Source organism: Carassius carassius, chromosome 21 (genome assembly GCF_963082965.1).
Source record: "Carassius carassius chromosome 21, fCarCar2.1, whole genome shotgun sequence".
NCBI lineage: Eukaryota > Metazoa > Chordata > Actinopteri > Cypriniformes > Cyprinidae > Carassius > Carassius carassius.
The window spans coordinates 7,061,166-7,074,389 of NC_081775.1; the positions used below are offsets into that span (position 1 = coordinate 7,061,166).

At 34.7% G+C, this 13,224-nt stretch overlaps 1 protein-coding gene across 2 annotated transcripts in view; it reads left to right on the plus strand.

Annotated features, from left to right (window-relative positions):
* LOC132097426 (bone morphogenetic protein 1-like) overlaps positions 1-13,224 on the plus strand; it is a 74,468-nt gene that overhangs the window by 42,671 nt on the left and 18,573 nt on the right. For both annotated transcript variants that reach the window (XM_059503130.1, XM_059503131.1), the window contains exons 7-11: positions 6,434-6,558; positions 10,336-10,451; positions 12,223-12,325; positions 12,424-12,540; positions 12,825-12,970. In XM_059503130.1, coding sequence (XP_059359113.1) covers positions 6,434-6,558; positions 10,336-10,451; positions 12,223-12,325; positions 12,424-12,540; positions 12,825-12,970 — 607 coding nt within the window. The remainder of the gene's footprint in view (positions 1-6,433; positions 6,559-10,335; positions 10,452-12,222; positions 12,326-12,423; positions 12,541-12,824; positions 12,971-13,224) is intronic.

Below are 13,224 nucleotides of genomic sequence, written 5' to 3' on the forward strand. Positions count from 1 at the left end.
AAAAAAATTTAATTAATTAAATACTAGCGGTTGATTAATCGGTATCGGTGGTCCAACCTAGCGTGGTCCAACCTAGCTATCGGTAAAATCTATTATAGGTCTGCATCTAATTGTACTTAAATGACAGTCTTTAATACTGAATGATGCTGTATTCGGCGGAGTCTCTCCGCGCTTCTTCTCATTATTCTCAGGGTGACCTCTGAGCGAGGCATCAGCAGTTCTGAGGCGGGAGGCTATCTGAGCATCTCTCTCCTCTTACACTCTTTCTGCTGAGCATTCACAACACCGCTTTTGTGCTTCTCAGTGCCTGTCAGTTGTTCACAGAGCAAACCAGTCAGTTTCCATGTGTGTGGATAGGCTCGGTTCAGATATCATCTAACCGTTCTCTCAGTGTCAGATCAATTTAATTCACTTCCTGATTCTCCTCATGCCCCATGATAGGATTTTGGATCACAGTAACTGTGTAATGCAAGTTTGTGTTTGGCCAGATTTGAAACGTTTTATTTTTTTATTGCGAAAACATTTTATTGCAGTTATTTGCCTAAAAGACACTAATGGAACGGTTTTCTCATCTCTGTGCCCCAGTGGACTGACTGACCTCTTTTTTTCATTCTCAGATGAACAGACACACACACACTAAAACAATTCATTTCGGTTGATGACGTCTGTGAAACCACACAGTTATCCTGTCATTTAGCGAAGTGTACTCTGTTATCACTGTGGTTCTGGATTTGAGCAGGAAAAAACTGGCTAGCTTTATGCTAAACACTGTTTGAGACACTTTCATTTTGTCTTTTTTGCAACAAACCGTTGTTGTTTTTTGAATTGGCCTTTTCAGTATTGTTTCAATCACGTCAGTGCTCAGCTATGGCAAAATCTTACTGAAAACTAACCCGGATAAAATTTTACCACACTTTTTTTTTTTTTTGCTAATGATTATTTAAGTATTATTTAATATAATCCTTAATATATCAGTATAATATACATAATATAAGTATAACTTAAGACTACAACCTTTTTTTTTTTAACTAATAACTTAATTCAGGATGGATGAGTTAAATTGATCAAAAGTAACAGTAAAAACCTTTTACATTGAATATTTTCATTAAAAAAAAGAAAAACATAGTTTTCAGCTGTTTTCACTATTGATAATAATAAATGTTTCCTGAGCAGCAAATCAGCAAATTAGAATGATTTCTGAATGATCATGTGACACTGGAGTTATGTTGCTGAAAATTCAGCTTTGATCACAGGAATAAATTACATTTTAAAATATATTCAAATGGAAAACCGATATTTTAAATCGGAATATTATTACACAATATTACTGTATTTTTGGTCAAATAAATGCAGCCTTGGTGAGCAGGAGAGACTGTAGAGTTTGTTTAAATTTGAATTTTGGTTTCAGCCTTCATTTAATCTTGAAGAAACTCTACAGCGTGCTATATACGAGGAAAAGAAATGTTAACTGTAGATTGAGACGTCTACAGGAACTTTTGGATCGTCCTCAAAAGGCTTTGCTGATGGGATTGTAGAATGTTATTCTCATTGCATGTATTTATCAAAAGTTTTTCCTGACTAGTTTTGACAGCCTACAGGCAACATTCCCCCAGAGCGAGCGTAACACGAGTCGAGGCACACGCAAACACATGTCTATATGAGAAGAACCATCTGTTTCCCCTCCTTTTGTTCTCCTTTTCCTTTTTTCATGCTCTTCTATTTTATTTTGGCATCCATATTGCTTTTTTTGTAACAAATTGCTGTTTTTTCATACCTGTAGGGTTCTATGAAGAATAGGGCTTTTATTTCTTTTTTTGATAGTACCTGAGTTGCAGTGTTGTGAGGTGAAAATCTCTCTCTGATTATTTTTACCCAGAATTTAACTGTTGAAATGGTTCCGCTCGAGTGAAAAACCTGCCTGTTTAACCCATTTCAGAGTAAAGAGAGGAAATATGGAGGATCAGTTTTTAGTAATGCCGTACGTATTCCAGGTGTTTGTTTGGGAGGTTAAGTGAGGATGGAAGTTGTATTCATTTGTTAGCAAGGACACTAAAGGACTGGTTTCTGTGTCTGTAAACGTCTTCTGGGAGTGCTCTGGAAAACTCAATCCCAGAGTTAAGTATAGGAGAGCAGATATAGACACGGTGAACTCATCCAGGGCTTCCTCTCATTTCAGAGCCACCCATGATTATTAAATGATTACTAGATTCTCTGAGTTTATCATATATTCCTCCTCTCTTGACCCTCAGATGTTTTTACCCGGAAATGAAAGGGTAAGTTAGATGGATTTATGCTTCTTGGCTTTGTAAGCAGGACATTAGAAAGCTCGCAGGAGCTTGAGAGAAGCTAACAGTGTTTGTGCACTGTCCTGCTGTCTTTTTTTCCCATCATTCCTGCTGTGTTTGAAGAGTACTCATACTGTAAATCTCCGTGGGAAGATGGGCTCTTTGATTGCACTTGTATCAGGAGGATTTCATGGCTTTCCCTCAGTTTTTTTTTTCTCAAACCTTTCTCCCGGAGAAGCGGGTGAGCCTCCTAGCTTTTTGTCTGGGGCATGTTTTCCGACCTCCTCCTTTGTCTCCTGGCCCCCGTTCCACCCACCCTGCTCACAGAGCTTTTTCTTCTTCAAACTGGTGCTGGTGAGCTGAGCCAAAAGCAAATAAAGAGCTTGCAGTATGTCTTCAGTGTGAGATGACACCAGCCCACACATCTACTGTTCAGCCCTGGACTCACAGACCCAAAATAAGGTCCCATTTCACCACAAAATCAAAAGATAAAATAATATTTTGCATAAATAAAATACAGTTTTAAGAGCATGAAGGTTTATTTTTTTCTTCATTATTTCCAAGTTTGTGCCATTGTTTTCATGAGAATTAACCAATTTTTTGTAATGCAATACTTTTAAGCTTTTTTACAAATCTTATTATAGTGAATCTCAGTCTTTTTGCTGTAAAATATGTATACACACTAAATATAGTTATTTTTTTATTTTATTTTGATTATAGCATTAACATTTTTGATTAAAATTATTATGCAAAATAATATTAAATAGCCCTTAATATTTTTTAATTGCCTTTTATTGTTTTTAGCATCACAATAATTAAAATGAGATTTTTTTGTTATTGTTGTTGTTGTTATTTGCTTTTCAGATATGCAAATTTGTAGAGGAAAATATGCATAATTGTTATTGTAAAAAAACAACAAGAAAAATTATATTGTAATAAATTAATTGTATTACTATTTCTAATTATAACAATTATGAAAAATATATTGTTTTTCGTTGTGTGTGTGTGTATGCCTAAAGATAAATTATTTAATTATTTACATTTTACACACAATATTTTTTAATACAGTGAATATGGGAATATTATTATTTTTATATAATATACATTTTAATATAAGCTCTGTTTACATTTTATAGTAGTGATACCAATATTTTTGCCAATATTAAAAAATATATAGCAGAAATAGCTATAAACAACAAAAACAACTACAATAATAATAATTAATAGTAATAATAAAAATATTTTTAATAAAATAAAATAAAAAATTACAATTAAATTAGTATTTTATAATTGTGTATGACCTGGAATTCCTTTTAAAAGCTTTCATGAGATGCACAGATAGAGTGGTTTTTATCTTTCTTTCTTTTTTTTGTCTCTTGTAGCTGTAAGTGTCTTAGATCTTTCTGATTTCCACCTGAAGACAGGACATATTTAATTAACTGCACTGTTTATTGATTTGAAATGTGGTTTGCATTTCTTTCATTTAAAGCTTGTAGTTGAGCCTTATTTGAACATGCCTGCTGTTGACTGGAAGGTTCCCATGGGAACAAACAAATGAGCAGACCCTCGCTGGCCACCGTCCAGTGAAAAGCTTGACGATAAACTAGCAAAGAGTGTCAAAGTATGAAAAGAAGGGCGAGAAAACAGACAGGTTTTTGACACTGAATCACTCTTTGCTACTCTTTGCTAAACTGTGCAAACATTTTTCCAGCCTGAGCTAGTAGGACTGTAGAACAGGATGTGTTGGAAAGCATAAATCTGTTTCATATTACTCAATATTTCTTTTGTTTATAGCTTGCGTACAACCAAATGATGTCATGACTTTTAAGGAAGCATCAGGCCTGGAGCGGCCAATCAGGAGTGTCGTGATGTCATTTAGGAGGTTATTGTGCCGTGTGAGGTTGTCAAGTAGAACATGAATTCAGGTCGTGTTGGGTGTGCCAGTTTAGTGGGAACTCTCTGTCTCAGGCCTGCCGGATTTAGTGACTGTCCCAGAAAGGGTCATTGTTTTTCTGTTGGTGCTGTGGAGTCGTCAGACCTGAGGGGTTTTTATTATGCTTTGTGTCATCATCATCCAGACTTCAGTTGATTGGTTTGATGTAACACAGTTCTACTCTTCTAGCGTTGGAAAATGTTGGTGATCTGCTTCCTTAAACCACATTCAGAGGTGGTCCAGGACAAAGTCTGGTGCAAAACAAATAATCTAAAACAAAGCAAGCTAAGCCATTTTGGACATGTTTGGAAAAGGCTACAAATATACCTGAAACGTTTGTGGTCAAAGACTCGTTTGAGACATATTAAACCAGATGTAAAGTGCAATCCGTCTGAGCTGATCGAAGCACCTGAGACAAATGTTAGTAACCTAGCATTGTCACAATACTGTATTTGTGTCTCTTGGTCCTTAAACCAGCTAAAGAATAATCATGTAATATCATAATACCTCTGTTACTGTGTGGATATTTAAGAATATTGGGACTTTATTACACAAAAAATAATCATAAGTTCTGAATGCATGTTTTAATGTCTTCAATTTCACAGAAAACTGATGAAGTTATTGTCCATTTTATCCTTAATTGAAGTATTTGCCAAGAAAGAGTGCCATTTAATCGTGTCAGACAGTGTTCACATTGTGAATAAGCTACAACATGTAAGCATGTGAGCTGTCTGGATGCACTTCATCATGACCAAACATCATGCTAGAGTATAGTGATGCACCAAAATTTTGGCAGTGGCCAAAACAGTTTTAGAGGGCTGAAACCATATTTTATTTCTCTGATTGCGTGTTTTCACGGTCAGCATTTATTTTGTCACCCTACTTGAATAAACTACAACAGATAAACATGTCAGCTGTGTGAATGCTAATGCTAGATTAACAATATCTGTTTATCAAGTTTTTGACTTTGTAATTTGTTTGCAGATATTTAAGAAACATGCTAAGTTAACCTGGTGAAAAAACACTCTCCAATATTTCGAATTTGAGTTGCAATTCCAAGTTGAACCACTCGGTGTCAATCCTACAAACAGCACCTTTAATCGATATTGATATGGCTTCTTAAATCTCAAGATCGCTCTTTTACTCTGTTCTCTTTTCTGTTGCGTGAACTTCATTAAACATTATTTGCAGCACACCTGCCATGCAATAATCACAATAAGCTGTGTATTACTTTAAATATGAAACAAAATCTAAGCTTTCAAATTCTGTCAGTTTTATCACAAAATACAAGCAATAAATATAGTTTTGACGCTTTTTGGCATGATTGATTGCTGTAGCAGCTTTAGTTCAATCAAGAGGTGAACCGATCATTTCTTATACTTGTCTACTAGTTATAGCACCAAATAAACATGAATAAACATCAGAAAGAATGCTGAAAGAAGCTTACTGAAATTTATCATGTTTAGTGCTGGGCAGTATGACTAAAAAAGTTATATCATGGTATTTTTCAAAATTATACTGGTTTCACAGTATATGGCAGTATTTATTTATTTCATGCATGAACACATTTTCTACTGATTTCATATTGCAACAGTGAAAAGAGACCCCTCTCAAATGGTGTTGTGTTTCAAACGTGGTTGTGGTATTTAAAAAAATGATATCATAAGAAAAATAAACACCGGTATTTGGTATGAACCGTTTTACCGTCGAGCACTAATCATGCTTTTTAAAACACTGTCAGACTACAGCACCTGTAACGTTGGACTAAAATAATGCATGCAAATGCTGAAACTGAGTCATCAAATTTTTGCAGACCAAGGTAAAGCTCTCAAAGTATACTCAACATTTGCATAAAGTGTTAGACAGAAAACAAAAACAGAAGAGCAGGCGAGCCACAGGCCGCAGCTTCCATGTCTGCTTTCACGGATAACACGGCTTGGCTTGAATTCCCTTCGGATTGGTGTCTGCTCCACAAATGACTTTACAGCCTGTCGAGTCCTAACCACCACATTCTGTACATCTGCTGAAACTTGCAGTATCTTAAAGTGTGAGATAACATTTGTGTTTATAGTACCCATGTTTCTTTCTGTGGGTGTGGAGAGTTTTGCTAGACATTCCAGGAAACGAGGTAGTGAATAGGGATTAAAATAACAAGACTGGTTTGTCTTTATGCATCTGTTCATTTTGATTGAAGTCATGTATTTTTTCCTGACAGAGGGATATTTTTGGACACCATTCTGCCACGATATGATGTGAACGGAGTTCGGCCGCCCATCGGTCAGAGGACCAGATTGAGCAAAGGAGACATCGCACAGGCACGCAAACTTTACAAGTGTCCAAGTAAGAAAATGACACACACAAACTGTACAGAATTACAGAATGCTAAAGTGTCACATCATCATCTTTCTGTAGAAATAAGTCTGTCAGACTCAACAAGAGTAAAAGATGGTGTAGATAGAAAAACTGGGTCATTGGAAACCGTAAGCATGAAAACATGTCTGACCGCAAACATCACAGGTATCCAGGTCTGGACAACAAAATCATGCAAAAACAAACATCTCAGTCAGTGTTTTGTCTTGTTTTCCAGTAAAAAAAAACCACACAAAAAAATATATAATTAACAATTGAACTATACAATGATAGACATGAAAATGCTCTTATAATTCTTTCAAATAAATCATATCAAATTGCCTGAATTATTCTTGAACAGAACAACGTATTTAAAGGGAGAAGGTTACGTTAAAATTATTAGATGTCATATTTTTATGTTAAATTCACTATTGTTTTGTAGAGAATTTTTCTAGGCTTACATTTAAAAAGTAATTAAATTACAGTAATTAATTGCTTAGTAATGCATTACATCCAACACTATATATATATATATATATATATATATATATATATATATATATATATATACACACAGTACATACATAAGCAAAATCATCAAAATGTCCAGCAATGACAAATTTTGTTAAAGGATATACATATTAGACCCCCCCCCCCCCCCATTTCCTGTCTTGGGTGGGACACGCTGAGATTGTTGTTTGGAAATCGCATGGTATCCACAATTGATGTGGTGTGGTATCTTGGCAACGGTCTCGGTGACTCCTGGCTTGGGTAAACACTGGTCAAGCACAGGAAGTTTGTAATTTGTCTTCTTTCCCTGATAAAACATAGGAGAGAACGCTTGCTTTCTAGGAGACAGCAGCTAAACGCAGTACAAGGAGGTCAAGACATTTTTCATTGAAACTTTACAGAGATGTTCAAACACACACTACCAGAGAGTCAATGAGTGTAAACCGTCAAGCAAATACATCCAAACCAGTGGTACTTAAAAGCTTGGTTTTGTCAAATTTAAGATAAAAAAAAATCTTTCAAAATTAAATAAAAGCAGGAGAAATAAGATTTTACTTTGTACTTTTAGAACATACAAATAAGCACAACCCCACAACGTAATGTATATTAATAATACATTATTTTATTTTTTTTTGTTTTACAAGGTAATCAGTGTAAAGCTGACTGTACATTATCCATGACATTTTCTGAATATATTATGAAACTGCTGAGATTTTGACATTCACAAAGCAATGCTGGTTTGTCATTATGACCATCAGAGCGTTTAATTACCCAGCTCTTGTAATACAGTATTCTGCCCATGAACTGTTTCATTTTAATTGCACACTGAATATAAATGAATAAAAACAGGAACCGCGATGCAGCCTTATCTGATTAATAAGCTTCAAAAAGCTACAATTGAATTGCATATGTATTTATTTAATTAAAACTATTTAAAAAGTGTCATTAAAACAAGTTCAAAGTAGAAATAAAACCTTTTTTTACTGGCTTCTGGTTTCAATTTGCAATTAGTGAATACCGCACATTTACGCCAAACGATTGCTGTTGATGAATTATGGCAGTGTTTACATTATGTTCTTCACATTTTCTTTTTATTTTTTTTTTTTTGCAGATGGTTGCATGGGTGCATATTTTTGAAATGAGAAAATGTCCAGGTGTATTTCTGCCTGAATTATAGCGTATAATTACAGTATATAGCATATTGAATTATATTTGTCATATAGAAAACAAAATAAAAACATACGATTTTACTTGGTATGTTGGGGAAGAATCAGTTACCTGCATCGTATGTTGATTGCGGCATCGGAGGGTGAGCCAGACTTCTCCGGGGAGGAAGATCCATCAGCGCCGGATTCGGATCTGGAAATTAAGGGTTATGCTTTCCCAGACCACTTGGAAACCGTTGCTTCCCTCTTGGGCCTGTAGGCATTCATCGGCTCTGATCAGCAGTGCTTATACGGCCTGTGGAGCTGCCTCCGCTTTACACGCTACAGCGTTGTTGCAAGTGCACCAGGCAAAGGCACTGAGGGACTTGCACGAGGGTGGTCATGACCCAGAAGTTCTCAAAGAACTCCGTACCGTTACGGACCTCTACGAGCAACGAGGTTACGGCGTGGTCTCGGAGTCGTGTGATGTCCACTATGGTGGTCCTGGAGTGCCATTGCTGTGTCTGGCCGACATGCGGGAAACGGACAAGACACAATTCTTGAACACCCCTATATCCTGGTCTTCTTGTGCTGAGCCCTGGCCTGCGCCAGAAAATAGGGGCACATGTGGCTTTCACAGGACTCTGGAAGGGGCAGTCGCTGTGGCCCTTTGGTAGGGATCCCAATTCATCTGTCATCCGGCGTGACGTCAAAATTGACCAACTGAAAGGGAACGTCTCTGTTACATATGGTAACCTTCATTCACTGAAGGAGGGAACAGAGATGTCACGTCCTGTCGCCATAGCTCCTGCCCCACCGATGAGTGGCTGGGTAACCGGCTTGGCTCCTCAGTGAAAACCTGAATATGTGTTGCACCTGCTGCCTGATTTAATCTCACGCCGTGATCAGCAGCATCTGGCTGCAATAATTGCATGTCAATCTGCATTGGCTCATTTAGTTTACACTTGAAGTAGATTGGTCTGTCCAAGCAATATCCCAATTCGTTGGTCATCCAACGTGACGTCTCCGTTCCCTCCATCAGGGAATGAGGGTTACCATATGTAACCAATATGTTTGTAATGTTTTATTTTATTGTCAGTATTGTAAGTGTCATTATTATTTTCTATATTTTTTTATTTTTAATGTTTATTTTATTGTCAGTATTGTAAGTGTCATTATTATTTTCTATATTTAATTTAGTAATTTTAAATTTTAATGTTATTATTATTATTATTATTATGGTGATCAAATATATATGTTGTTATTGTGAAGTGTCATATCAAAACAATTATTATTATTATTATTTATTTTATTTTATTTTACTGTTGTATTTTTTTTATTTTATGCAAATCTTACTATTTTATATATTATTTTATTATTTAATGATTTGTTTAATTTGATTTTTACTTTGTATTGTTTTGTCTTTTTCTTAGATAAAATAATACTACATCAATAGTTCATATCTATTTATTTAGTCAGTTAATTAGTAGTTGTGTGACAAGCAGGATAATATACAATTATCTGTTCATTATCAGAAAATAATGAGCTGAAAGCGTAATCAGGACCCAAGCGTAAAGCAGGCTGTACATTACTGTACATGTTATTTTTTATTAATATGTTTTGAAACTCCTGATATTTTGACATTTAATGAAGCAATGCTGGTTTGACATGTGCATTTCCACAGTGACCACCAGAACGTTTAATTACCCAGCACATTTAATACAGTATACTGCCTGTGAACTGATTGATTTTAATTGCACGCAGCACCATATAAAATGGAACTCTTTTGATTTGAATTTTGCAGCACTTTTATTTCCTTCTCTTGCTCTTTGCTGTGAATATCAGGCAGGTGTGGAACATTAGAAGCAGATGTGCTTCATAACAGGACAGTGCTCAAGGCGCACACTGTGAAAGACAATCCAGACTTTTTTGTGGTCTTTTGTCTTTGTTGTGTTTTGTGACGCACAACAAAGTTTTATATACAGGCAGTCTCCGTGGACCATTGTGTAACTGATCGCATCATGTTTATGTGTAATGAACTGTCCACCTTAACTCTTCTTGAACACTGACAGCTTATGACCTTTCTTTGTTTCTTTCTTTCTGTCTCTCTTAGAATGTGGAGATAGTTTGCAGGAGAGTAGTGGAAACCTCTCTTCACCTGGTTTTCCCAATGGTTATTCAGCATATATGCACTGCATATGGAGAATTTCAGTCACACCGGGAGAAAAGGTGAAGAAGCGCTGGTGAATCACTCTGATTAGCTGCCATAAGAGACGTTTTAGGCCTGTGGACAGTTTATGGAATTGAGTAAATTGTGATATTGGTCCCACGTAGAGTTGGGAAGTCCAGTTCATTTTGGTTACTTGCAGTTGTTTTCAATTAATCAGTTTAGAAATTCAATTCACTTATTCTTTGAGTCATTAATGAAATCTGTTCACAGAGATTGGAACAAACCATTTTTCAATATTTTTTTTCACACACATTACCACATTTCACGGTTTCCAGTGAAAAATAATTGAAGTTAAAACCATGTTTTACTTAGACGTTGCTAGTAAATTGCACAATTAATATTAAGGAAATGGCAAATAAACAGTGTTGGGGTAACACATTAAAAGTAAAGTGAGTTATGTAAAAAGATTACTTTTTAAAGTAACTTTACAATGGAATATCTGAGTTACTTTTTCAAATTTGTAACATTAGTTACTTTGTTTTTCCATTTATTTACTGACAGCTCTCCTGTCCCTGTGTAGAGAGGAATTGGGAGTGAGGTGCTAAAGATTATTCATTTAACTTTTGGTGTTAAAGGGGCTTTACAGTTTTTGTAATTTAAAAACAAATAAGCAAACCTTGCCAAGGTGACAAAAGGAAGCAATTAACATAGATGTGCAAATAATGCAATTGGTTCCTTTTTTTATGGAGTAAAACAATAATGCAATGCATTACTTTTCATATAGAGTAACTTAGTAACATAATTGGTTACTCTTTTATGGAATAATTCAAAAATGTAATGCAATACTTTCCATAAAGTGTAACAATGTAATGCATTTGGCTACTTTTTTTAAGGAGTAACAAAATACTACAATGCATTACTTTCCATAAAGAGTACCTAAATAATTCAATTGGTTACTTTTTATGGAGTAACACAATGCTGTCATGCATTACTTTCCATAAAGAGTAACTAAGTAATAATTTAGTTGGTAACTTTTTTTTATGGAGTAATGCAATATTGCAATGCAATACTTTTAAAAGTAACTTTCCCCAACACTGCAAACAAAAACCTGTTAAATTAAACATGAAATTTTAATGTCAAAATTTTATTTATTTATTTATTTTTGGTAAAGCATTCTCCAATAATCTGTTTTATTATATATATATATATATATATATATATATATATAATATATATATATATATATATAATATATATCGTATTTTTCGGACTATAAGTCCACCTGAGTATAAGTCGCATCAGTATAAAAATACGTCACGACGAGGAAAAAAAAAAACACATATATAAGTCGCACTGGACTATAAGTCGCATTTATTTAGAACCAAGAAACAAGAGAAAACACTAACGTCTACAGCCATATATATATATATATATATATATATATATATATATATATATATATATATATATATATATATATATATTTATTTATTTATTTATTTTTTATTTTTTTACAGTGTAATACCATTTTAGAGGCTTGATTGTAAAAAATATTGTTATTTATGTTTCTCACTATAAAACAAACATCCTGATTACAGTGGATTAATTTATGCTCTGCAAAATGGTTTGAATTGTAAAAAAGAATAGATTAAAAAAAACAGACTTATTAATGAATCTGACAACCAAGTGTAAACAAACAAGTAGATTGTCTAAAATGAAGATTTCTGAATTGAATTCCTGGTTAGAATCATTGCATTTGCACAGTTATTAAGACTTTCGCAGATTTTCAACTTTCCTTCAGTAACAATTTACTACTTTTTTCGCCCTAAGATCATTCTGAACTTTACATCTATGGATTTATACCGGAGTCATTTGTGCTGGTATGATCATGTGGAGATCAGAGATGGATATTGGAGGAAAGCACCACTGAAAGGTTTAAGATGAACACCTGACATTTCAAAAGAACAATATGAACAAGTCGAAGTGAAGCTAAATTAATGTTGAGTTGTTTGTTTGTACTTCTGTATGCAGGTCGATTTTGTGGGGATAAATTACCAGAGCCAATCGTCTCTACAGACAGTCGCCTTTGGATTGAGTTTCGCAGCAGCAGCAACTGGGTGGGAAAGGGCTTCTCTGCTGTTTACGAAGGTACCAATTTCATGGCTACAGTGGAGTTCTGTCAACAAGGCTGGATTTGCTGCTAATAGGGAGTGCTAAAAAATAGCATGTCAACAGAAAACACTGTCAAATTTGTTTGTAATAAGTTTTTTGCCCCATAGAACTAAATCCAACCATAGCGGAATTACTGAATAACTGAGTTTCCATTAGGTGAACACCTACTGTAACAATATCCATTTCCAGTAGTTCATATTGTAAAAGAAGTCATTTTCATTCTTCACTATCATGTTTCACTGTAATCTTTTATCTTGTAGCTATTTGCGGTGGGGAGGTGAAGAAAGACAATGGTCAAATTCAGTCTCCGAACTATCCAGATGACTACAGACCTAACAAAGCGTGTGTGTGGAAGATAGCTGTGGCTCAGGGTTACCATGTAGGCCTTACCTTCCAGTCGTTTGAGGTATGATTAAAAATTATTATTAAATTGTTATTACTGCATTATAAGCATGTGATTAATTGCTAAAGTGTGTGCTAAACAAGAAAAGACTGTGTATATACAGTTGTATACAGTTGCACAATATACAGTTGCACTGTGCACAGTAATACACAAATTAATAAAATGATTAATTGTTTACTTTCTGTTAGAATATGTTATACTCTTATATTATATTATATTGTACTTCAGAACATGCATGCATTAAAGTAATTTTTTTT